Source organism: Musca domestica, unplaced genomic scaffold (assembly GCF_030504385.1).
Source record: "Musca domestica strain aabys unplaced genomic scaffold, Musca_domestica.polishedcontigs.V.1.1 4, whole genome shotgun sequence".
Classification (NCBI taxonomy): domain Eukaryota; kingdom Metazoa; phylum Arthropoda; class Insecta; order Diptera; family Muscidae; genus Musca; species Musca domestica.
Genome location: NW_026712328.1, coordinates 28,459,360 through 28,484,802, shown reverse-complemented (window position 1 = coordinate 28,484,802; position 25,443 = coordinate 28,459,360). Strand labels below are relative to the sequence as shown.

Here is a 25,443-nt window from a genome sequence, read left to right as displayed (position 1 = left end):
GAAAAATCGATTTCACATAACGATGACCCAAAAACGAAAATTCAAGACACGACAGAGACTACAAAGACGACGACGACAGCGACAGCAACAATGACGATGTCGATGACGACTACGAGTATTGCAAACTCGCAACAAATGACGAATGCAAGTACGCAGTTAGATCCGTCATCTTCATCATCCCCCAGTGATGAAGAGCCCCAACAACCCCCCGGCAAACATATGCCGTTAAAACGTAATAACAGCTATAGATTGGCAAACGATAACATGAAATTGGAAATGAACAAAGAAAATCAAGAGCTGCAGCAGCAGCAGCCATCGCAAATGGCGACACCAACAATGTCTTCTGCCTTGCTAAATACTTCCTCCCTGAGAACCCCCAGTCCACATCATTTCAAATCGCTACCACGCAACACAAAGAATATTAAAAATATTCTACAAAATGTTTTAGACGACAGTCACAAATCTCCATATCCACCAAATTCATCGTCGACTCCCGAGAATGGTTCAAATCCCCGGAAAATTGCCAAATCTTTTGAACGTCTCATCGATGAGTTTTCTTTATCCACAATTTCTGTGGATTCTTCGTATTTGCGTAATAAATCTCTGGAAAATTTCGATGATTCACCATCGATATTATCGGATTGTAGTCTGAAAACGACTAGCGAAAAAAATAACAACTTACCTTGCAATGACAACGATGATGATGATTCGGACTCTGATTTGGATAGCTTAATTTCACCGGCTGTACCGCAGGTAAAATATCATAAATCGTTTATCGATGCGGTACTTATGAAGCCTTTAAAGATTATATTACCTCATGATGATAATCGTCGTCAGAGAATTTTACAGAAATTCGAAGTGACGGAAATTTGGTAGGACTGAGAGTTTATATTCGTTTTACTTAAGGTGAGAATACATTAATGGCTTTTTTGACTGACTTAAAAGTGAGAATACATAAACCCCTTTTCTGGCTGGCTTCTTCGGAACAAAAGAGCGTAGGACCGAAATGGAACTAAGTCAACCTAAAACTCCTTCGTTCCGCTACGAAGAAGCCAGTTGAAAAAGCGTTTTAGGGTGGAAATACGTAAAGGGCATATTTGGCTGGCTTAAGTCATCGGCTGGCTTCATCGTAGATGATCGAAGGAGTTTAAGGTTGACTTAGTTCGAATTTGGCCCTATGCTCGTTTGTTCATTTCCGAAGAAGCTAGCCGGTGACTTAAGCCGGCGACATATGCGCTTTATGTATTCTCAACATTAAAGGTGGAAATACATAAAGTACGTATTTGGTTGGCTTAAGTCATCGGCTGTCTTCTTCGCATATGAACAAAGGAGTTTAAGGTTGACTTAGTTCGAATTTGGCCCTATGCTCTTTTGTTCATTTCCGAAGAAACCTGGCGGTGACTTAAGCCAGCGACATATGCGCTTTATGTAATCTCAACTTTAAGTCATCGGCTGGCTTGTTCGGAAAAGAACAAAGAAGCGTAGGACCAAAATCGAACTAAGTCGATCTAAAAATCCTTTGTTCCTCTACAAAGAAGCCAGCCGATGACTTAAGTCAGTCAAAAAGCCCTTTTTTGTACTCTCTTCTTTACTCTCTATTATTCTTCTTTAAATACATAACAGTTATATTCTAACAGTTAAATACAGTTATCGATAGGTAAATCCCACATTTATTCTTACCAAAAATTATTCTGAAATTTAGACCCTATGCCTAAATTGCCCAATAAATATAAAATTCACATTTCATAGTACAATTTATTAAAAAAAAATCGATTAGCTTTGTGAGAAAATCCCGTTATTACGACTCTCTTTCTGGGTTACGCGGATATTTGAAACAATAACAAGAAAATTTCTGAGTCTTATACCATGTTCGCATTGGCATTTGAACTACATTGTTTATTATTAAAACTATGTACACACGTTCATTCAAATTTAAAGGGAAATGCTTCAAAAGATATGACGTTATTAATTCCACACATTATATCACGTGTTTAATTTCGTCTCAGAATTGCAACTCCATAGCGCATAGGTAAAATAATATCCACTAGATTTATGAATACGATTTACGTGTCGTTTACTCTAAGGAATTGACATTTGAAATCGAATGGATATAGGCGTCTAAACGTGCTCCTAGGAAACTTTGTATCGGGAATAAAAACAGGTATTTCTTAATTTAAGGTCGAACAACGAATAGAGAGGAAATCATGTACCATGTGAGCTTGGAATTTATATCTAGAGCTATCGATAACTATTCTATTTTATTTTTCACACTATTTTGTACTCTCAAATATTTTTCACAAAGATTTTAATAATTTAATTCATTTCAAAGTACATTTACATACTAAATCTCTACGCGGGCTAACCGGGTTAATAAATCACAATAAATGATTATTCACAATAAATTCAATGTATGTTTTACATTGTCAAATATATTGTGATTGAACTATTATCAGGGTTAGAGATTCTGTATGTAAACTTACTTTTATGTCAATATTTCGCTTAAAATGTTACTGTATTTCAATTAGACTTTAGATATAATGTTACGCTTTCAAATTTTTACAATACTTTAAATTAATTTATGTACATTTTTGGATAAATCTAGGTAGTCGGAAACACTATTGATATTTATTGAATTAGCTTTTGTTAACTCTATTTACACAAGCCCAATATTGGAGCCAATCAATGTTTACATCAAGCCTATAGTTAAAAGTGAGAAAACATAAAACACTTATTTGACTGGCTTTAGTCATCGGCTGGCTTCTTTGGAAAAGAACAAAGGAGTGTAGGGTCAAAATCGAACTAAGTCAACCTAAAACTCTTTTGTTCCTCTACGAAGAAGCCAGCTGATGACTTAAGCCAGTCAAATAAACGTTTTATGTATTCTCACCTTAATACGAATACTCTCAACAATCTCTGGTATCTCATGTTCCTCCTTCAATATCCTATGAGTAAAAATTTCGTCAGCAAACTTATATACATTCCATGTAAAATATAATTTATCAAAGATATTGAAACACCCCCCACATTGAATATGATAACATTACTCCCCATTAAAACAATACTCCAAACTTTCCCCTTTTATAGCAACCCACAGCAAAAACCGAACATTTCAACGACAACAAAAAATCCACTTTTTTTCTTAATTGAAAAAAATCACTGGAAGTACAATCACTTTGCATAATTGACACTTCAACACATTTTTTTTCTCTATCATTAACAAAAAAAGTGTTTGAAGTACATTTCCTAAGTGGCAATATGTCATCCCCTAAAGCCGTTATGATTTTGTCATTAATTGTTGAGTATGTAAATTTTTTTTATGCATACACTTAAACACACATATTTTAATTTTTGATATTTTAAACTTGACCTTTTATCCAAAATCGAAAATTCATAGAACGACATGTATGGGGATTGATATGAAAATTTTGGTTAAATGCTTAAACTTTATATTGAGATTGGTTTGGCAGAATTTTCAAATCTTAGTACTTGATATAATTATCTGAATTAAATTTCGTTTTAATAAACCTCGTATTTTTGCGGTCATAAGTTTAGCAAGTTCATTACAATTTTGTATTTAAACTGGTTTGGTGTAAACGAATCATTAGGAAAGTTATTTTCATCAATTTCACATGTTTCCATATATTTGTCGTTAAATTTGTTAAGATAAAGCACTTCACCATGATTACGATGTAAATGTAAACAGGACCTGACAATGTGTCGAAATAAACCTCAATTATGTTTTTTCATCCGGATAGCGAAATGCCTTTTGCAAGACTTAACAATCCCTAAAATAATCCAAATCTATTCTCAATTTCTAATAAAAGTTGAATATATAGTCAAGATTACATATAATAACAAAAGGCTATAATAGCTCGTTTACATACAACATATTTATCTGGGTTAATAGTATAAATTGTGTGTGAACGCATGGTACAATTAAGAGAAGGTAGGGTAAGGTAAACAAAACAACTTGTTGCATAGATATTCAATAAATAAAAAACAAACGCGTAAAATTAATGGAAGGACAAATTTTCTTTCTTTTTTTGTGTTTTATATATCTCTAAAGATTTTTGAGAAAAATAGAAGGAAAGAAACGAAAATCATTGCGCCATGTGTAAACGTATCTTAATGTACAGGAAGTCTAAAAAATAAAGATGAGAATACATAAAACGCTTTTCTGACTGGCTTAAGTCATTGGCAGGCTTCTTCGTAAAGGGACAAAGCACAGACATAGAAGTATAAAGATAGGACAAGACAGAATCAAAATATGGCAACCCTGTAAAAATACCTCTGTTATGATATCATAACAACATAGCATGGTAGAAGAATATAGGTAGACGCGCCGACACAGCTGCTGGGACAATGAACTGTCAAACCAATTTTGGAATAGAAAATGTTGAATGAAAAATTATTTAAATTTGTAAAAATTGTTGAAAAAACGCGAATTATAATAGCCTTCGAATGACTAGTATAAGAAAACATATCAATGCTCCCAAGCGTTGATGCAATCTGTATTCTCCTGTATTCTTCTGCCATGCAACATATTTACAAATTTTAACAGATTTTAACCGCTATGACGATATTCAAATTTTTGAAAAGGTCTATGGAATAGAAGTTTGAAACGAAATTTTTGCATTTTTCAAACTTTTATCTCTCATTCGTTTCTGTAATTGTGGTTTTTATATTAACATGTCTCTGTCATGAGCTGTTACTCTATGCATTGCAGACACAAACCATTTGCTCAAAATGTATTTTGTCTAGTTTTTACCATTTTAAGTCTTTGAACAAAGGAGTTTTAGGTTGACTTAGTTCGAATTTGGTCCCACGCTCCCATGCTAGAAAAATACAGGCAGTCGCACCGACACAGCTGCTGGGACAATGAACTGTCAAACCAATTATGAAATTCAAATTTTTGAATGCAAAATTATTCAAATTCGTTAAAATTGTTTAAAAATGCATTTTATAACAACCTCCGATTGGCATCTTATAAGAAAACATATAAAAATTCATATTTTTTGAAGAAAACATTAAAAATATTTTTTGAAGAAAAAATTAAAAAGATTACGCTCCTTTGTTCTTTTCCGATGAAGCCAGCCTATGACTTAAGCCAGTCAAAAAAACGTTTTATGTATTATCACCTTAATAATTAAATTATGTTACGTTTTCGTTAACTCGTATCTTGAGAACCCTTACTGTAATCTAAAAGTACGTTTACATACAAAATCTCTACCCGGATTAACCCAGATAATAATTGGTCAATCACAATTAATTAAAACATACCTCATTTATCTGGATTAAACCGTATTGAGATTTTGTATGCAAACGTAGTTGAAGATTACAGTAAGGGCTCACAAGATAGAAATTAATTAAGGCGTAAAATCATTTATTTAGTAACTTTCCTTCAACAAGTATTTTTTTATAAAACCAAATTGGGATTACGGAACATTTTATTATTTCGATTTAATACTTGGAATAAATTCTATTAATTTATTGCCATAACATTTGATGAAACCCTCGTTCATCGAAACTGCCATACCGTTTGAAGTACATTAACAATTGATTTTGGTTTCTTCCTTTTATATAAAAGTTTTCAAAGTGGTAGTTTCATTGTTCCATAGCCATTATGTGGTTATTGTTTCTTTGTTGTCTCTTGTGCATATATATATATGTGCTGGCGTAGGGGGAGTATAGGCCCCTCTTTTAATGTCCCTAACCACAGACATATTCCAACAATGTTATCGAATGTCAACGTCACTTCAACAGTCTATGGTTATTTGGGTTTAAGTGTATAACGAAGAGGCAAATCACTGTATCGACCAGCATATGCTGCTACTGACAATGACAACTATCAGGATATTATGAATCTTCTTCTTGTTTTTTTCTATGACAATGACAATAGACAATTTTGCTGGCGGCCGAATTGTACTCCACTTAAAAAGTACTCATCACTATCAACATCGTCACGATGATGATCATCATTGTGTTGGAACAAAATACACTAAATGTTCATGGTAAAATGAGTGTGTATTTGTTCTGAATTGTATAACCCTTCAAACTGTCAAGTTTATAAAACCACAAAATTCATCAGCAACATTATGTTGGCATCCATCCGTCTGTTTTTGTATACACTTTTGTTTGCCATAGACTGGTTATTGACATGGGCCGGCATCCGTAGTTTTAACAAGTGTTTTGGACATTTCCTGAAAGGCATTTTTTAACCTAAAACAATGGCTACTTAATGCATTAAATACATGATAACGAAAAATACAAATTTTTTATTGTATAAAATTCTAAAAAAAAATTAAGATCGGTTTTATGTTGAGTCATTCTGCCATTATGTTTTCTCTTCATTCCCACTTGGAAAATTTCAGAATTTTTGCCATTTTTTTTTTCAACTTCTCATATATTAAATTAGAGTTGACGAAATCTTTTCAATGGGAAGAAGAAAATATGGCTATTGAAAATACCTTGAATTTTTTGGGATGTACTTGTATTTATAAAAAATATTACAAAGTGTGAATATTATTATTTCGTTGATAGTGCGTTTATATCATGGTAGAAGAATACAGGCAGTCGCATCGAAGCAGCTACTTGGACAATGAACTGTCAAACCAATTTTTGAATGAAAAATTATTTAAATTTGTAAAAAAAATAAAAAGGCAGATTATAATAACTTCCGATTGACGCCGTATAAGAAAACATATAAAAATCTACTTATATTTGAAAAAAAAACATGTTAAAAGTTTTGACATATCAATGTTCCCAAGCGTTAATGCATCTACCTGTATTCTTCTACCATGGTTTATATACAAATTCTTTGCCGTGTTAACCCTGATATTTGACTAATCACAATAAATTTAACAGATTTTCTACCATGGTACAATAAAAAGGTACGGTGGAGCTACCAGCTTATTACGATTTTTTCTAGGTGTGCCGACTTCTGACAATTTTGTGTATGTATTTATGGTTTTAAAAAATAAAAATAGAATTTTTTCAAAATCAATGTTTAGAAAACGCGTACATTGCGAGACGCGCTTTAAAGCTATTTACCAGTTTAGATCATATTTTTGAATGATAATCCATATAGGCATATCATTAATTTTCCCGCTGTTTAACTGATTTTAAAAATCAGGAAAATTATTGAATATATGATAACAACTTGTTGCATGCAAATTTGACAGGAAGCGGACATCGCCTCAGGGCTGTATTTCTGTACTTTTACGAAGCTGTCCTACCTCCATATTGTACCATGTGTCCAACATAGTAAAATTTATTGTGATTAGTCATTTATAAGTGTTAACCAGCATAAAGATTTGTATGTAAACGTACTTTAAGCCATTTTCATCTCCCACAGCATTCAAAACTTGTCTTCAATTGAAATGGAATTATAGTGAGAATACAGAGTGAGATAAAAAAAACTGCAACAAAATCAAATGCCATAATTTTTACATTTTTTTTTTAAATTTTATTGAATGAAAGCAAAAAATGTCGGAAATATCATCAATAGAATAAGTTTAGATGAAACCGTCACACACTGTCCGAATTTTGCTCTGCGGTATTTTGGCACATTGCCGGCGAAAGCTTGCTTGAGTTGATCGACTCTTTGGTATTTTTTAGTGCCAACATTGCTTTCCAAAATACTCCGGACACAATAGTCCTATTGATTGGTATCCGGAGATTTTGATGGCCATTGTGCGCTGGAAATGAAGCGAGGAACCCCATTTTGTAACCATTCTTAGGTGGCGCGTGCTGAGTGTGATGGTGCTTAGTCCTGTTGGAATCTCCAATTTTTGCGGCCAAAATGTTTGCGTGCCCAAGGCTTTAATACACCCTATATTTCCAGAATATTTTCGCGATAATATTCGGCATTAATTGCGATGCCTCAGTCGAATAATACGAGCGGAAAGCGACCATCGGCAGTTATGGCGGCTGGTGCTTGAGTTCTAGTGGCCAACCGAAGGTGCACATTTTCAGCTGACCTCTTTGGCAAGTAAACACGATCATTTTGTTTGTTTACAAACTGCTGGACAACAAATGTTTTCTCATCGAAGAAACCAAAATTCGGCAGTTTACCACTTTCGGGCAAACGAAGGAACTCTTTAGCTCTTTTGAGTCTATTTTCTTTCAGTTGCGGTGTAAGTTCTTGCACTTTTTGGAATTTCAATGGCTTTACCCCGAGCTCATTTTTCAATATTTGCCGAATGGAATATTGCGATATGTTCAGCTCACGAGCCATGTTTCGGCCACTGCGACTCGGGCTTCGATCAAGTCGCTTCTTTACTTTTCGAACCATTTCTGCTGATGTTGCTGCTTTCTTCCGTCCACTTCCTTGGCGTCGGGCTATCACGGTAACGAGCGATTGTACAAGACACAAAAGATTAATTCACATTTAAATGCTGGAGTGCTCTAACGATAGCCACTTGTGGTTTTCCAACCAAATATAAAGAAATCACACTATCACGCTTGAATTCCAATACGAATAACTTCGTTTCTGGAAAATTCTCACCAAAATTTCTTTTTTACGTTTGTAAATAATATAATGAGCTGTCACTGAAATTGTTTTAACAGCTGTCGGACGAGTGGCGTAGAAATGACAGCAGTCTGAAGTTGGTTGCAGTTTTTTCATCTCACCCTGTATGCATTCTCAACTAAAATTAAAAATGTAACATAACATGATTTTTTTGGCCTATGTGTCAACTTTTTGAGCAGAATACTCACAATTATGCTGCCTTTCGTTACAGTTCCGCAGACCATCTTAAAAAGTCTAATATAAATTATTACTTTAGCAATGGATTTTTTTTTTGTTTATATTCCCTGAAAACTATTGTATATCACATCACAATTCTTTGTGTTTTTCTTTTAAATAGCTTTGACTACAAAGAAACCAAGAAATTAGCACAACATTAGTCTGCAATTGTCGTTTACAAGGAATAAAGAAAGTCCATGCTATGACAATGGAACTTGTTTTTCTAGCACACAAAAATGACACATGTCTTAATACATTCTTGACATCTTTCTTCTTTGTTTACGCGTTGAGTAAAAAGTATTGTTTTTGCCATTTAAATAGGAAAATGTTTCCTTTTTGAAAAATATAAGAAAAACAAAAATTAAAAACATTTAAATGTTCCCACCCTGTGAAGAAGACTTCTTTTCTAATGAAAGTTTACCATCTTGCCACTCAATTATATAAATATTATGTGTTTCTGATTTAATTATATTTTAAGTACATAATAATTTTGTTATGTAACTAATCACATATTTTTTTTTTGCATTATATTTTGTTATTAACAAACAAAAAATAATTTTTTGTGTTACTATTTAATGTTAAGTTTAAATTAATATAACACGTATACGTTAAAAAAAAATGAAAACAAAAAATCATTAACCACACTACCTTTTATTATTTTTATAACAAAAATAAACACACACACACATAAAATGAATGATGAATAGGAAATTACAAAAAAGATTGTAAAGTTTTTTGCACAAAACCCAATTATTTTTAATTTTTATTTCTTATTTGATAAGTTAAATGCTTTTATTTTTAAGTTTTTTTTTTAATTTTCTTCTTGCAAATCTAAGAAAAAGAAGCAAGCACTTTAACAACAAGACATATTAACCAATATTTTTGAGTTATTTCATTTAACAAATAAATGTAATTTTGTGTTTATTAATTTAAAAAAATTTTAAGTGCAAAAGGCTTCTCCTATTATTACTTCATTTCATGGTGTGAACGTAGTAGTAGAAGTAGCTAATGTTTTTTTTTGGTAACCATTCTCAGTTGTGGTTATGGTGCTGTTTGGGCGCCTAATTGTATGCTTTTGTTTTGTAAAACTAATTATGAAATTTTATATGGTTGCTTGTTGCTTAAGAGTGCCTGCTACTTTGTTTTCCTCAGACTTTCCCTCTCAGTTACTCTTTCCCCTGCACAATAAATAACATCCGTCCCCTGATTTTTCTTTGTGTTATGAAACTATTGTTATGTTCACACTATCGCCATTTATCTTAATGTTTATTTACTATGTGTGTTCCTGTTAACCCGGCAAATCATTTTTGTTTTAATATATGTTTATTTATAAAATCTTGCATTTTTTAATTATTATTACTGCTGTCATGAAAATGACATCTTAATCAATTCTCTATAGTTTTAAGACATCTTGTTTAAATGTAATGTTTACATCTTTGTTGTATTTATAAAAAATAAACATTCCAGCAACACAACACCACACCACCCTTTCATCTGTCAGTCTCAAGTCCAATAACATTCCATTTTGTCATTTGTTATAATTTATTTGCATAGGCCACAAATTATGTATACACTTATCCTTACGTGTTATTAATTATTGCATTATTATTAATCATTAAACAAGTCGTGGAGTTTTATTAAGAAACTTTTGCATCATTAAAAGAAAACAAAAAACATGGATATTTGTTAAATAAAAACTAAAATTAATGGGCATTTTTAATCATATCAACACCATTATGCATTCATTCCTCCACTGGGCATTCATACATGTATTTGTTGGATATTTTGGGTTGAGTGAAAATCACGTCAGTGTAAATGGGTGATGCACATCATGTTATCATTAGAACACGGCACACCTTAATAGTATTACTGTACATATGTATATACAAATGCGTTGTTTTAAAATCATGGTAGACCAATACTGATAGTAGCATCGACACAGCTGCTGGGACAATGAACTGTCAAACCAATTTTGGAATTGAAAATATTGAATGAGAAATTATTGAAATTTGTAAAAAATTTTCAAAATACGTATCATAACAATCCCCGATTTGTATCTTGTAAGAAAACTTATAAAAATTTACTTATTTTTGTCAAAACCTTTTAAAAATTTTGACATATCAATGTTCCCAAGCGTTGACACCTCTACCTGTATTATTTTACCATATTTGAAACATGGAATTGGGTATTTTAATTTCTTTTTCAACCAAAAAAAAAAAAAATCATACATTAGGATGTATCAATATAAAAGTTTATGCGCGGTACAATTATAATGGTAACCTTCTGCAATTATTGTGGCTTTTTAAAGGGGAACTTGAGGTTAAACAATTAAATACAACATGAGAGGACATTTGAACGACTTCTAAATGTATTTAGCACAGTTCTACAAGTCATTTCGTTAACAAAAACTTTGAGTTTTGCTACACATTTTTTTACTGGAAAAAAATAATCGGATATATGATTTTTAAACCTAGCGTAATTTTTCTATGTGTTACCCTAATTTAAATTTAAAAAAAATCGCTAGCTCAATGTTAACGTAATTTCAGCAACAAATTGAATGGATATTTAAATTCATTTATAGCACACAATCACCCTTATTCTATTTGGCGGCGCCGACACCGCCGTTTCGGGATGGCATCACTTATTACGTCGACATCGACGTTAAGGTGGAAACACATAAAGCGCTTATTTGTCTGGCTTAAGTCATCGGCCGGCTTCTCCGTAAATGAACAAAGGAGCCTAGGACCAAACCCGAACTAAGGCTGGAAATACATAAAGAGCATATTTGGCTGGCTTAAGTCATCGGCTGACATAGTTCGATTTTGGCCCTAGGCTCCTTCGTTCATTTCCGAAGAAGCCAGCCGATGACTTAAGCCAGCCAGATAAGCGCGTTATGTATTTCCACCCTAAGTCAAGCCAAAACTCCTTTGTTCCCCCTACGAAGAAGCCAGCCAAATATGCGATTTATGTATTCCCACCCTTAATTTGATAATTCGTAACGGCGTCTATTGTTTATCGAAAATATGAATCTGTCATCTCTAATGATGCGACAGCTTATTTACCGGGTGAGATAAAAACAACTGCAACAAAGTCAAATGCCATAATTTATTTTTTTTTTTTTAAATATTATTGAATGAAAGCAGAAAATGTCGGAAATAGCATACAATTTTAGAATATGATTGTTCGAATTTAGAATTTGTTCGAATTGATCAACTTTGCCACGAATTATAGCCTTCAAACGGCCAATGAAACCATCAAACGCTGCCCGAATGTTGCTGTGCGGTAGTTTGGCCCATTCCCGGCGAAGCGCTTGCTTGAGGTGATCGACACTTTGGTATTTTTTAGTGCCAACCTTGCTTTGCAAAATATTCCAGACACAATAGTCCAACTGATTAGTATCCGGAAATTTTGGTGGCCATTATGCGCTGGAAATTAAGCGAGGAACCTCATTTTGTAACTATTCTTGGGTGGCGCGTGCTGAGTTCGATGGTGCTGATTCCTGTTGGAATGTCCAAAGCTTTAATACACCCTCCAGAATATTTTCGCGTTAATATTCGGCATTTATTCTTATGCCACGGTCGATTAATACGAGCGGACAGCGACCATCGGCCGGCGCTTGAGATCTCGGGGGACAACCGAAGGTAAACATTTTCAGCTGACCTCTTTGGCAAGTAAACACGATCATTTTGTTTATTTACAAACTGCTGGACAACGAATGTTTTCTCATCGGAGAAAACCAAAATCAGCAGTTCACCACTTAAAGCCAAGTGAAGCTACTCTTTAGCTCTTTTGAGTCTATTTTCTTTCTGTTGCGGTATAAGTTCTTGCACTTTTTGGAATTTCAATGGCTTTACCCCGAGCTCATATTTCAATATTTGCCGAATGGAATATTGCGATATGTTCAGCTCACGATCCATTTTTCGGCCCCCGCGACTTGGGTTTCGATCAAGTTGCTTCTTTACTTTTCGACCCATTTCTGCTGATGTTGCTGTTTTCTTCCACCCACTTCCTTGACGTGTGGCTACGCTACCAGTATCACGGTAACGAGCGATGGTATGAGACACAAAAGATTTATTCACATTTTTTCTGGAGTGCTCTAACGATAACCACTTGTGGTTTTCCAGCCAAATATAAAGAAATCACACTGTCACGCTTGAATTCCATCACGAATAACTTTTTTTCTGAAAAAATTCTCACCAAAATGCTTTTGTACGCTTGTAAACAATATAATGTGCTGTCACTGGAATAATTTAAACAGCTGTCGGACGAGTGGATTAGAAATGACAGCAGTCTGATGTTGTTACAGGTTTTTTTCATCTTACCCTGTATGTAAACGTAATTAAACTTACAAAGCTAACCCTAATAATTGACCAATCACAAGAAATGAAGCTGTAAAAAACATATATTATTGTGAATAGTCAATCGGATAAAAATTGTGTACGTCAAGGGGGTTTTAGTTTGGAACAACTCTAGCTTAGTAAAAACTCTTCGATTTTTCCCAAAAAAAATCCAGAGGTAGTTATTTTTATCCTGATTCCGGTAAACTATTTTTTTCTTGGGGGACGGAACCGGAACACCAGATTTTTGACCCGAAAGTCCGGCTTCAAGACCCGGAATGGACCCGATATAGACAATATTTGTATCGAGGTTTTATAAAAAATCCAGTTTCAAAAAATCATGTGATAGGTATTTTCATAAGATTTCCAACGATATTGTTGTATATTGTCTATATCGGTTAACTGGATCCGGGTCTAGACGGGGTCTTGAACCAAGACTTTTGGGTCAAAAATCTGGGATACCGGGTCCATCCCCCAAGAAAAAAATTGTTTCCCGGAATCAAGGTAAAAATACATACCTCTGGGAAAATTTTGAAAAAATCGAAGGGTTTTTACCAAACTAGAGTTAGGCCCTTATTTTCAAATAGATCAGCAATAAACTCAAACTCTTCTTTGAAAATAGAAAACCAATTCAGCCTAGCGTACGTACACGAAATAATAGCTAAAATTATAACAATTCTCATATGTGACATCTCTTTATGAATAAGTTAGACAATAAACATCCTACAACTGTGGGTTTTGTTGCGCAAATCCCTCCCCACATCCCCCCATATCCCGTGCACATGTATGTAAAATATAGGGCACAAAATTTGTACTTGCAAAATCATCGGGTACTTCGGTATGTCATTGTGTGGAATCACAATCTGCCACCACACAACGTATTGCAAAATAGAGCCTGTAGGTACACCGAATAAATGATGATAAAAGTTAAATGAATTTGTAACAAGGATGTCAACAGGTATGTATCATCGTCAAATGACCTCAATAGTACATTTATATTGTGTGATGTTCTCTTTGTGTATATAGTCGGAACTATATATGTGTAGGTGGTGTACTACAAATCATTTGTGTCTGTATGTATGTAATAACTTCCATGTCTATGCATCCCATATGAGACAGTTGGTAGGTAATTTCTTTATCTATGGGGTCTATTATTAATGGGGAAATGTTGAAACTCGTAGCAGGATGTTGAAAAAAAAACTCCTCGGTTTTCTTTTCCCTCTTTTGTAATTGTAATTTATGTAATATAGAAAAATATGTATGTAAATTATCTGTATAGGTAGCTGATTTGCAAAACAAACTCATATCAAATTGTTATTATATGTACTGTACTAATGTTTGTTGTAGTAATTTGTTTAATATTGATATTATTGAATATTGTTTCTTATTTACCCTACCTGGCACTTTGATTAGTTTTGGCAAACTTAATATTAAATAAACTACTAATTTTCTTAACCCAATATTTGTTGAATTTATATATTTGTGTGCGGTTTCAAGGGTTTATAAATCTCAGCTTTTGTACCTATTCAAACTAAAAACAGTAGCCTTTTACATATTTCATTAATAATAATTTTTGTCATTTTTCTCTTTGTCTTAGGTTATCAACATTTATATAAACGTCCCGATGAAGTGGATGCCATGATACAGCCCTATTATGAGACTTTAAATCAAAGCCAAAATCCAGCAGCGGGCTCGACATTCCAACGCAATTCACCGCTTTATTGGACTTTGCAAAATCGCCGGCCGGTAAAACCGCAGGCTCCAGCCAATGCTCTGAGTCGTGATGATTTATATGCCACGCCTCTAAAGCGTTCCGAAAGATTGGCCCTGGCCCAACAGCAGCAGCAGCTGCGCCAGCAAGCAGCAGTTGCAGAGGCCACAAATCCAGCAACTCTTCCAGCCTCACCAAGTGCTGGGCGTCAACGCAACAACAATTTCCTCACTTCAACACCCATACGTAATTCGGATTCCTCTCTGCCCGCTGATAATATACCAGCCAAACAACGCCTCCGGAATTGGGACGATAATTCGCCAGAACGTTTGAATACCTGTGCCGATCGCATTGGCCAAAGTAAAACCAGTCTTATGGATTTTAAGCGTCTACTCTTGGCCAAATCGGCCAAAAGCAGTACTCTACCCAAGAAAATGTCCGCCGTGGAACTACTGAAGAAAAACAACCTTACCAATCAACAAAATTCTCAATTGTCTTCTCCCCTCAAGTCATCCTCCACTACCGCCTCAAATCCCATTAGTATTACTGGTGGCCCAACTCTTTCTCAACTGAACTCTTCTATGAAACTTTTAGACTTAAGCGGTTCTCCCAAAACATTTGCCAATCGCCGTATGTTGCGTCAGGGTCAATTTGGTTCACCTTCCAAATCATTTGCCCCCAAATTGAAAACTACACGTTCCAATTCCCTACAACGCACCGATATTATGTCCACGACCATACCTGAAGCCAACAGTGAAGAAGATCACCATAATCATTCGGCAAATAGTTCACTAAATAATTCGAAGAACTCCGAGGAAGAAAATATTATCGATGATGAAAGTTTCAATATAAAACGTAATATTTTCTTACAAGCCGAAGAGAATAATTTTATGCGCAGTGAATTGAGATCAAGTTTTGGTCGCCCAAAATCTGATGCAGCAAAGCAACCGATTGTTAGTAAGGTGGAACCCATTATGAAACCATTGACGGATAGCAGTAATGTGGCTGCCGGTGGCGGTAACATATCTACGCTAACATCAATGATGGCCAATGTAAATGTTTCAAATCCATCGATGGAAAATGTACGGTTGCCCAGTACCAACACTGCCAATGCAATGTCAACAACAGCTGCTTCCTTAGCCAATATGCCAGCATTAGAGACTGCTTTATAAGAGGATTTTCTGTTTTGGAGACAAAGTGAAATGAAAATGAGAGCTATAATATGAAAAAAAGCAAAAACAAACTTTAAAAGCAATTAATAATATTATGTAGGAGGGCAAAATGGATTGAGTTCGAATTTCCTTTTTCTTACTGCCACAAAAAACCTAGACAAATTTGGTCTAGCGCATAAGGTCTTTGTAAAATATTTGTTCTACACTAGAAAATGTTCAACAACAGCAAAAAATGTTCAATTTTCACAAAAAATGTTCAATTTTCACATTCTCTTTTTTATTATCCCCAAAATGTCAATGCTCCATACTTTATGCTTGGAAAGGAAACGCTGATTGTAAATGTCACACAAGGAAACATTTTTGAGCGTTTTAAATAAATTTCGGATTGTATTGCATATTTTTATTCATTGGCATCAATCTTTAACCTTCTTTATAAATTCTGTATATTCTAGACGAACTTTATTCCTTTTGCCTTAATATTACAAAGATACATCTGCCAATTATAGAAAGAATACCAGAACCTATGCATTTAATTATATTGGAAAAAAATTTAATATATCATACCATATTATCAAGCAAAACAATCAAATCATATGGAATTTAGTTATTCATATACTAGATAGTGAGCTTTTTCCTAAGTTATATATACAATATAAAAAAAAGAAATAAAAATTTAAATTATACAACAAATCAAACAAAAAAAAAAGTAACTTAGCAATGTTTAGCAAGGCACCTTCGTGTTCTTTTCAAAAAAAAATGTTAGCATGCTCCTTTTTTTCTAAACTGCCAACCCAATGATGTCGATTTGTCTCAGAAAATTTGAGTACCTTTGCAGAGAGTGGCAAAAAAAATCTTCAAAAATTCCCTCCCGTCCACTTCTAACTCGGTTCGACATAATTTTTTAAAAATAATTATTTTTTATAACAATTGTTTTAATTTTGACAGATTACCTATTTATGGTATTGCCATCATCGATCATGCTCATATCAGATATCGATTTCATTGGCGTTCTTGCACTTTTACTTATCATTATTGTTTTTTTTTTCATAACAATTATGTAAATTTCCTATTTGAAAATAGTTTTGTATTAAAACCTACCACTACTTTTGATTTATTTATAATTGTGAATTAATTTTCAAATAGAAAGAAAGCAGCTATTTATTGAAATATTGTTAGCAATAAGTCTTCAATATTATAAACAATTTAACTAAGCCTTTCATTTACATATATGCCTTTGTACAAATCGTAGGTATTTTATACTTGTGTATTATCATAATATTATTATTTAAAATAAATTTTAAAAAGAATAAATTAAATTATTTTTCATTGGCTATTACGTATAAAACAAAAAATATATATACATACTATATTTAAGAGTTCATTTATAATTATTATTCAGTTAATATTTCTCTTTCTCTAATTTGCAATAATTCTAATTTTACATTATAAACAAATAATTATTAATAATCTTATTTATTTTAAAGCTACAACGCAAGCAAACAAACCAGCCTGTATTTGTGTAAGATTTAGTTTCCTTCAGTTAAATTTCCATAAGCAAAAATCAATGTTTTATTAAGCAATTTAGTTGATAATAATTAACTTAAAAACAAGCAAGCAAACAAACAAATCGAGAAGCAAATAAACGAATTAAAACAAGTTACAAATAAAAGAATAAATGGCAATTGTTTTCATTTTTTGTGGAATAAATAAAAGGTAGGTTAATTAGTGGAGGCATAGCTGATGTTTGACATCAGCGAGCTACTGCAATCGCCGAGTTATGGATGAGAATGGCTAATTATTTGACTTACAGAGGTTTGTAGTAGGTTCAGCGAATTTTCAGATAGGTTCATGTTTTGGCATTGCCCCATAAAAAGACAAAATTTTGGTATTTTTAAGCTACATACATTTTCAAACATTTTTTGGGTTTTCTACTTGGGTTTACGTTTTGGGTTGAGATATTTGATCATTCAATTTGAGATATTTGATAGGCTTAACAATAGGCTTAACAGATAGAAACCTATTTTACATAAAACTATTGCAATGTTCTTCTTTTGATCATACATCTGAACCATCCGCTTTTATAAGATTTTGATTCTACAGGGTGAGATAAAAAAACTACAAAAAAGTCAAACGCCAAACTAGAATAGTACGAAAACGGCCCAATGACCGTTTTCGTACTAACGCCGCACCAAACTGTGACTTTTTCGTCATGAAGAGGCACTTCTTGAATCTTCTGAGGATTTTCAGTGGCGTAAAAACGGCAATTTTGCTTATTTACGGTCCCGTTCAATGTGAAATAGGCTTCATCGGACATGATAATTTTGTTCCAAAATTGCTCGTCATCTTCGGCCATTTCGATGACTCTTTGGGCCCATTCCAATCGACGAATCTTGTCCGCAGGCAACATTCTTTGCGTCAATTGAATTTTGTACGGGAACAAATGCAAATCAATGCGAATAATCCGTTGTAAAGTGGACCGAGCCATGCCCAACTGCTGAGAACGGCGTTTTTGGGATGTTCTTGGGGACCTGTTGAGAGGTCCCCAAGAACATATCGCTCGTACGGCAGCGATATTCTCGGCCGATCGCCTTGGTCGACTTTTATATGGCCTCTTCGGATTAGAAAGAGCCTTACCAGTCGAAAATTTTTCGTATAAACGCTTAATGGTGTTCTTAGAAGGCGCACTTCTCACATTTTTTAATGTTTTAAAAGCACGTTGAGTTTTCACAATTGATTTTTTCTGTTGAATGTAAATTTCAACTATTTCAGAGCGCTCGCGTGGCGTGTATTGGCTCATGGTAAGAATCTGCTTGGACTGACGCTTCAAACGCGGTTTGTTATTAAGCGATGTGACATCTCTGTCAAAAGTTATGGCGTTGCCAGATGGGTCCGTCGAATATGGGCAACCCTGTAAATTCCATCACGAATAACTTTTTTTCTGAAAAATTTTCACCAAAATTCTTTTGTTCACATGTAAATATATTATGCTGTCACTGGAATAATTTTAAAAGCTGTCGGACGAGTGGCTTAGAAATAACAGCAGTCTGAAGATGGTTGTAGGTTTTTCATATCACCCTGTATGTTGCTATGCACATTAATGTGTTGTTACTTTGAAAACTTTCATAGTTTTGCATTCCCGGGCCAAATTTGTTCTAAATATTTAGTTCATACACTAAGCAGTTCATTCCACAGGAGGTATTCCCAAAATCAGCAGACCTCCCCTAAAATTACCAAAGAATGAGTTTTTAAAACACCCGTCTAATTTAATAACTTCTTATCAGTTTAGCCTCTCTGCAATAATTCCCATTTCCTAACATTCTTACATGAAGATCTTGTAGTCTGTCGATCACCTCTCGACTCTTGTATACATTGATGAAAACCCAATGTAATTCGGTGTCTTTTTTCTGCTAAAAAAGATTATAACATTTTTCTTATGATAATAATGATAGTAAGTATGTTTATTTCTTATATGAAACGTTAACTATGGAATATATTGGAGATCAAGCTCTATATTTATATAAAATGAATACATACATATTGCAACTACATATTTTTGGAATGAAATATATATAAATAATAAAACTATATTTACAATAATATTTTACTTATATACATATAGATTTATATCCAATTGCGACCAACACTGCCCGAACGACGTTTTGCAGATTTCTCTCCGTGGCCGGCATTATCTTTGCGACCCATTACCGGAGAACCTCCGGAACCAATGTTACGTATAAGCATTTTTAAACCACGAGCTTGGGCATCACTCGCCTGAGATACACTATTGACTTCAGTGGCAATTATACAAAAATCATCGACAATATGTCCCGGGGGGCTTATATCGAATGGTAAAATATCACTAAGACTTTGTTGTGGACGGCAAGACGCACGACGACGTGCATCGGCTCCTACATTTCCACCGGCCGAAGATGAGCTTGTTGCTGTTGCAAGATTTTGAGAACTTTGTGAAGCAGTTAATTGTTGCTGCTGATGTTGTAGTCGCGACTTTAAAAGAGCATTCTCCTCTTGAAGACGTCTTATGAGGGCAGCCTCTTGTTCTACACGAACAAACGTTGGTTGTGGCAGACATTGATATATGGTTGCTAAAAAGTTTCGCAGTGAAAGTTGAAAGGTATCTTGCCATTCCTTTTTAAAGTACAATGAAAAAGGTTGCGATTCTTCGGGATTACGACAAAATGGGAAATCTTAAATAGCAAATGAGAAATAATATCAGTATTAATAAATTATGTTCAATGCTTTTTTTTGTATTAAAACGGTTAATTCTCAACGTTTTAATTTATGTAAAAAAAGAAGACAATAACTTAAAAGGTCCTGCTATCTTTTTGTAATAATATCTACTTATACCCTTTTACCTAAATTCTTAATCGTTAAAAATAACTGTTATAAATGAAGACTAGTTTTTAAAAACCCTTATTTCTTAAAACTCTATAAAAATATTTGGCTTAACTCTATTTTGGTAAAAACTCTTCAATTTTTTCCAAATTTTTTCCAGTGGTACGTATTTTACCCTGATCCCGGGAAACTATTTTTTTCTTGGTGGACGGATCCGCGATCCCAGATTTTTGACCCGAAAGATGTTACGGTTCGGAAGTTATAGTCAAATTATCGATTTTTTGGACCCGGATTTTTATAAAACCCCCAAAAAGTCAAAAAAGGGTCCATTATGGGGGACAACAAAATTGATGCCAAATTATAGCTGACACTCTTACCTTTCCAAAATGCTACAATTTGTGCTAATACCTTTACTGAGTCCAGAGGTATGGGTCTTTCCATCCGCATAACCCGATTCTAACCAGTTCATTAAAACTATGTTTTCAATAAAAAAAAGGTATATTTCGCGTGAGCATCAAATTCAGAAATCTTTGGTTCGCGTTAGCCGGTGTGGGACATACCCATAGGAGAAAATCTCAAGCCCCGGCAGAAGGCCGGCTACTTACAAAAGGTATCCAATTTAGAAAACTTTGGTTTGCGTTAGCCGGTGTGGGACATACCCAGAGGAGAAAACCTCAAGCCCCGGCGAGGGCCGGCTATTTACAAAAAGTGCCAAATTTAGAAAACTTTTGTTATTCCGACGACAGCTACGCGAAATAAACCCTCTTTTCATTAAAAAAATCATTTTAATGAACTGGTTAGAATCAAGTTATGCAGATGGAAAGACCCATATCTCTGGACCCGAAAAAGGTATTAGCGCAAATTGTAGCATTTTGGAAAAGTAAAAGTGTCAGCTATAATTTGTAAACAATTTTGTTGACCCCCATAATGGGCCCTTTTTTGACTTTTTGGAGGTTTCATAAAAAATCCGGGTCCAAAAAATCGATAATTTGACTATAACTTCCGAACCATGACAACATACCCCTTCATATGACCACTTGTACAGTATAAACTTCCATAAACTTTCAATCGATACCTATATTGTCTATATCGGGTAAGTGGATCCGGGTCCAGGCCCCTTCATGTGACCACTTGTACAGTATAAACTTCCATAAACTTTCAATCGATACCCATATTGTCTATATCGGGTAAGTGGATCCGGGTCCAGGCGGGGTCTTAATCGCGGACTTTCGGGTCAAAATCTGGGGTCCCGGATCCGTCCTCAAGAAAAAAAAATAGTTTCCCGGGATCAGGGTAAAAATACCTACCTCTGGAAAATTTTTCGAAAAAATCGAAGAGTTTTTACTAAACTAGAGATGTTCCAAATGTTTTAAAGATTTTTTAAAAGCTGTTGCTAATTTTTTTGTAGAAAATATAATATATTTTACACTATCTTCCCCCTTTTTTACTTACAAAACCAATCTTTCCATTCACTTTGTTGTTGAAGTTCCGCAGCTAGCTTGTTAAAAAACTCTGTTATCTTTTCAGTCTTGTTGTGGTTGTAGGCAGTGACCAAATATAGTTTTAACAAGCTATTCTCCAATTTCTTTACAGCTATAGAAATATAGAGGAAAGTCACAGCATTTTCAGATATCTATACAAATTTCTAAAACTTACCCATGGAATAGCTGTGTTCCAATTTGCTAAAAAGATTTGCATCTAAATGCTTCCATAACGATAATAATCCTTGTAAGTCGTTATGATTAATGCAATGATTAAATTGTTCCATAACTTTTTCTGCACGAAATGATTGGTCTTTTTCAGTACGTAACTCATTATCCAGAGCTTTAATGGTATTAGAAAATCCTCGAAAAACCAAATACTCATGGAGCAGCTTGTCCAGGAATTGTACTTGAGCCATTGTATTATATGTATTGTATGGTAAATTTATTTATTTTTTGTTTAGACGTCCCCAACGTATCAAATGAGAAAGACAAAAAAGAATGCCTGATAAAAATATAGAGAAAGCAAAATCCCCGAATACCTCTATTGTTTACGAATGAGTGTAATGCATTGTCACAAGGAACTACGTAAACTAGTTCTCTTCCATTCATTCATGCATGAAATGTAAAGTAGTGTACACACAGTCAGTTAAGTGTGACATATTTCATGATTTTAGTATCTTACAAATATTATTGTTTTGTCGTGTCTCAATCCACTCATTCATCAGGGGCCTAATGCTCGTACTCGATATCGAGTTGTTTCGATAGATAATTTGAATTTTTGGATTACCGTATCCGTGATCGAATAAAATTTGTCGATATGTCGAATAAAACTATTCGAGTTTTTGCCCGCCACATTCTACCTGTCGAGACCAAAACAAAACAGAAGAAAAACGAAATGTAAGTATTAAAAAATGTAATTATATAAATAAAATGAATATAATTGAGCCTTTTATTTCACAGGAGCACGAATTGCAACAAAATAAATTTTAAGCAAAAGGCAATTATGGCAGATTTTATGTCTGACCACCCGGGACTTGACAAAGGAAAAATTTCGAATTGTCCAGAAGGTAGAGCGTCATCCAATCGTTTGTGGGAGCAGTTGACAACCAAATTAAATGGAGCAGGACCACCCGTAAAGAATGTCACCTTGTGGCGAAAGGTATATATTGAAAAGTGGTATGAAAAATTATGTTTCACAGTTTTCCTTTCCAATGTTTATGCAGACCAAAAACAACATGTTAAGAAGAAATTATCTTTTAACAAGGCATCAAAGAATCAGACAGGTGGAGGTCCATATGAAGAAAAACTCATCACCCAATCAGAAGAGCTGATACTGGAAGCAGCAGGATTATCAGCGGCTGTAGAGGGGCTTTCTTCAGTCCAAAGTTTTGGTGCAAAAAAAGGAATGGAAGTGAATAGGAAGGAAAACGACGAGGAAGAACTGATGGATGTAGAAAATGATATGGACTGCAGCATTGGTTCCACTGTGCCTTCATCTACTCAACGTCGTACCAAATCAGCCTCAAAGATGGATCTTTTGAAAGAGAATATAGAAAAACACGATGAAGGGATGCGCGAAAGGAAGTTGTTTTGGGATACTCTAATAGATTGTAAAAGAAAGTCCCTCAAAATTAAGGAGGAAACATATAAGTTGAAAGAAAGATCTTTAAAAATAAAGGAAGAAGAGCATAAGTCAAATATGGCTATAAATAAGGTCGAGCTTGAGATTAAAACGTTGGAATTGAATTTGCTGAAACAAAAGGCCGATTTGTAAGAAAAAAATGTGTATATTTGTACCTATATATTACTATGGACTTTTCTAGTAACCCATGTACCTTATCATAAAAGAATGAAATGAATAGCTTTGTTTATTTATAATTACACTAGAATGTATTAATTGAATTAGTTTTGTTTTTGTTGATTTTTTTAATAAAATATTTATTTTTACATAGATTGGTACAATGATGTTTTGATTTGGTTTCGTATTTTTTCACCAATCTTATTGGGTTGTGTATGGTTAGATGTTTCCACTTCCATTGTTACAGATTCGATATTAAAATCCTTTTCGGTATACATAGGGACTTTAAATTTGATACAAATGTTGTGGAGGGCAGCACATACATTTCCGAATAATGCCATTTTTACAGGGGAATATCTACTTCTTTTGTCATGGCAAACAATTTTCCATCTGGCCTTCAGTGTACCAATGGTTCTCTCTACTATACATCTGGCTGATGAGTGGACCTCATTAAATTTTGATTCAGGTGACCCATCGGCAGGATTCCTATACGGTGTAATACACCACGGCTCCAGAGAATACCCTGAGTCTCCTGCAAAGCAAAAAGTACGTGTATTTCATTAACTAAAGCATGAATCAGAAAACATACCTAAAAGCCACCCGTTTCTGAAGCTGTTGTTTGTGTACATTTGTTCCAACAATCGCCTTTCGTCGGAATGCTTCCAAACGAAGGAATCGTGTGCTGCCCTTCCATATTTTGAAAGTATCGCCGTAATTATGTGTTGGTGATCACAGATCTGCGTGAATTAAATAAGATTTCTATATTAATATGTAATGAAAATAAATTTAATAAAAACTTACTATCATGGAATTTAGACTATGGTATCCCTTTCGGTTGAAGAACATGTGTTTGTTTTCGGTGGGTTTCTGCAATCCGAAATGTGTTCCATCTACACATCCAATTACTAAAAATGTAAAAATGCATACATTTTTTATTTTAGAATCGAAAAAGTCAATATATTCTTACCTCCAGGAATCCGAAACTTTGTACAGAAATGTTCCATACACAAAACCGACTGGTCTGGTGAAAAGTTGATGTGTTCTGGACAAAGTTTTAGTTCCATTTCTTTTGCGACTCGCTGGACAACCCTGCAGGTTGCGCTTTGGCTCATTCCTATAAGAAAATCATTACCCACAGTGTGCTGAAAACTTCCACTGGCCAAGAGTGACAAAGTTGATGCCAATTGTAGAACTGCCGGAATGGACGATGACATATGTCCGGAGAAATCTAGTCTAGATAATACTTATCGAAAAGCGTCTTTTGTCAGTCTAAATCGTTGACGGAATCTGCAATGAATTGCAAATATTATAAACACCACACTTGCATGCATTTTCATATTATACTTACGCATTTTCTGACAATGATAAGGGGTCACTACGTTCTCGAATTTGTCTTCTTATTATATTTATATTATTACCGTCCTCATCTTCCGAAGAGGATAATACAAAAAAACACGTATCCATAATTTTTTTCAACTTTTAATGAAGCGGCAAACAATTGTTTTGTTTACTTTTTGGATGAAAACATATGTTTCAATTGTCGGTATTTCGATTATTTTTTGACAATAATCGATAAATTTTTGAATAATTCCATTCGAGTCGTATCATTCAATTAGTAACTACGGATCGTAATTTAACTTCGAACAAAATCTCACTCTATATCGAGTACGAGCATTAGGCCCCAGGCTATGTGGTTAGACAGTCAGGTTTTTTGTTTATCGATAATGTACAAATAAAATCGGCAATCAGCAATAAATGTGGGGTGTAACATGTCACAATTACAGAAGATAACAAGTAAAAAAGCAGTAAACTTTGAATACCCTCCACCATTTGGAACGAATT

The 25,443-nt window shown here is 34.2% G+C and overlaps 4 protein-coding genes across 5 annotated transcripts in view; 2 read left to right on the top strand and 2 right to left on the bottom strand.

Moving 5' to 3' along the window:
* The window catches only part of LOC101901532 (serine-rich adhesin for platelets), a 238,540-nt gene extending 222,502 nt beyond the window's left edge, over positions 1–16,038 (top strand). Inside the window, exon 6 of the mRNA XM_059126713.1 lies at positions 14,681–16,038. Within this exon, the coding sequence (XP_058982696.1) occupies positions 14,681–15,966 (1,286 nt within the window). The 3' untranslated portion in view covers positions 15,967–16,038. The remainder of the gene's footprint in view (positions 1–14,680) is intronic.
* Positions 16,039–19,405: 3,367 nt separating this feature from the next.
* LOC101900678 (WD repeat-containing protein 91) lies at positions 19,406–22,357 on the bottom strand. The gene is made up of 3 exons (XM_005185641.4): positions 21,976–22,357; positions 21,772–21,912; positions 19,406–20,171 (listed from the first exon to the last, which is right to left on the bottom strand). The coding sequence occupies exons 1-3, from the start codon at positions 22,217–22,219 to the stop codon at positions 19,588–19,590; spliced, it is 969 nt and encodes a 322-aa protein (XP_005185698.1). The 5' UTR covers positions 22,220–22,357; the 3' UTR covers positions 19,406–19,587.
* A 176-nt stretch (positions 22,358–22,533) lies between these two features.
* On the top strand, positions 22,534–23,705 carry LOC105261950 (uncharacterized). Its single transcript, XM_059126871.1, has 2 exons — positions 22,534–22,700; positions 22,764–23,705. The coding sequence occupies exons 1-2, from the start codon at positions 22,621–22,623 to the stop codon at positions 23,575–23,577; spliced, it is 894 nt and encodes a 297-aa protein (XP_058982854.1). The 5' UTR covers positions 22,534–22,620; the 3' UTR covers positions 23,578–23,705.
* Positions 23,706–23,709: 4 nt separating this feature from the next.
* Positions 23,710–25,264, bottom strand: LOC101901700 (putative nuclease HARBI1). 2 transcript variants are annotated; one of them, XM_059126873.1, is made up of 5 exons: positions 24,950–25,264; positions 24,569–24,888; positions 24,403–24,491; positions 24,191–24,338; positions 23,710–24,133 (listed from the first exon to the last, which is right to left on the bottom strand). In XM_059126873.1, the coding sequence occupies exons 2-5, from the start codon at positions 24,813–24,815 to the stop codon at positions 23,748–23,750; spliced, it is 870 nt and encodes a 289-aa protein (XP_058982856.1). In that variant the 5' UTR covers positions 24,816–24,888; positions 24,950–25,264; the 3' UTR covers positions 23,710–23,747. The 2 variants fall into 2 exon arrangements, with proteins under 2 accessions (XP_058982856.1, XP_058982855.1); XM_059126872.1 differs by having other exon boundaries at positions 24,403–24,506; positions 24,950–25,260.
* Between the last annotated feature and the right edge of the window lie 179 nt (positions 25,265–25,443).

Bases quoted from the DNA above. Each gene is read 5' to 3' on its own strand.
- LOC101900678 (XM_005185641.4), bottom strand. From the start codon at position 22,219: ATGGCTCAAGTACAATTCCTGGACAAGCTGCTCCATGAGTATTTGGTT. The intron at 21,913-21,975 runs GTAAGTTTTAGA...ATATTTCTATAG, and splicing joins GGAACACAGCTATTCCATGG to CTGTAAAGAAATTGGAGAAT. The intron at 20,172-21,771 runs GTAAGTAAAAAA...TTGCTATTTAAG, and splicing joins TGAATGGAAAGATTGGTTTT to ATTTCCCATTTTGTCGTAAT.
- LOC105261950 (XM_059126871.1), top strand. From the start codon at position 22,621: ATGTCGAATAAAACTATTCGAGTTTTTGCCCGCCACATTCTACCTGTC. The intron at 22,701-22,763 runs GTAAGTATTAAA...TTTATTTCACAG, and splicing joins AAACAGAAGAAAAACGAAAT to GAGCACGAATTGCAACAAAA.
- LOC101901700 (XM_059126872.1), bottom strand. From the start codon at position 24,815: ATGTCATCGTCCATTCCGGCAGTTCTACAATTGGCATCAACTTTGTCA. The intron at 24,507-24,568 runs GTAAGAATATAT...TTACATTTTTAG, and splicing joins AAAGTTTCGGATTCCTGGAG to TAATTGGATGTGTAGATGGA. The intron at 24,134-24,190 runs GTATGTTTTCTG...TTTGCTTTGCAG, and splicing joins CAGAAACGGGTGGCTTTTAG to GAGACTCAGGGTATTCTCTG.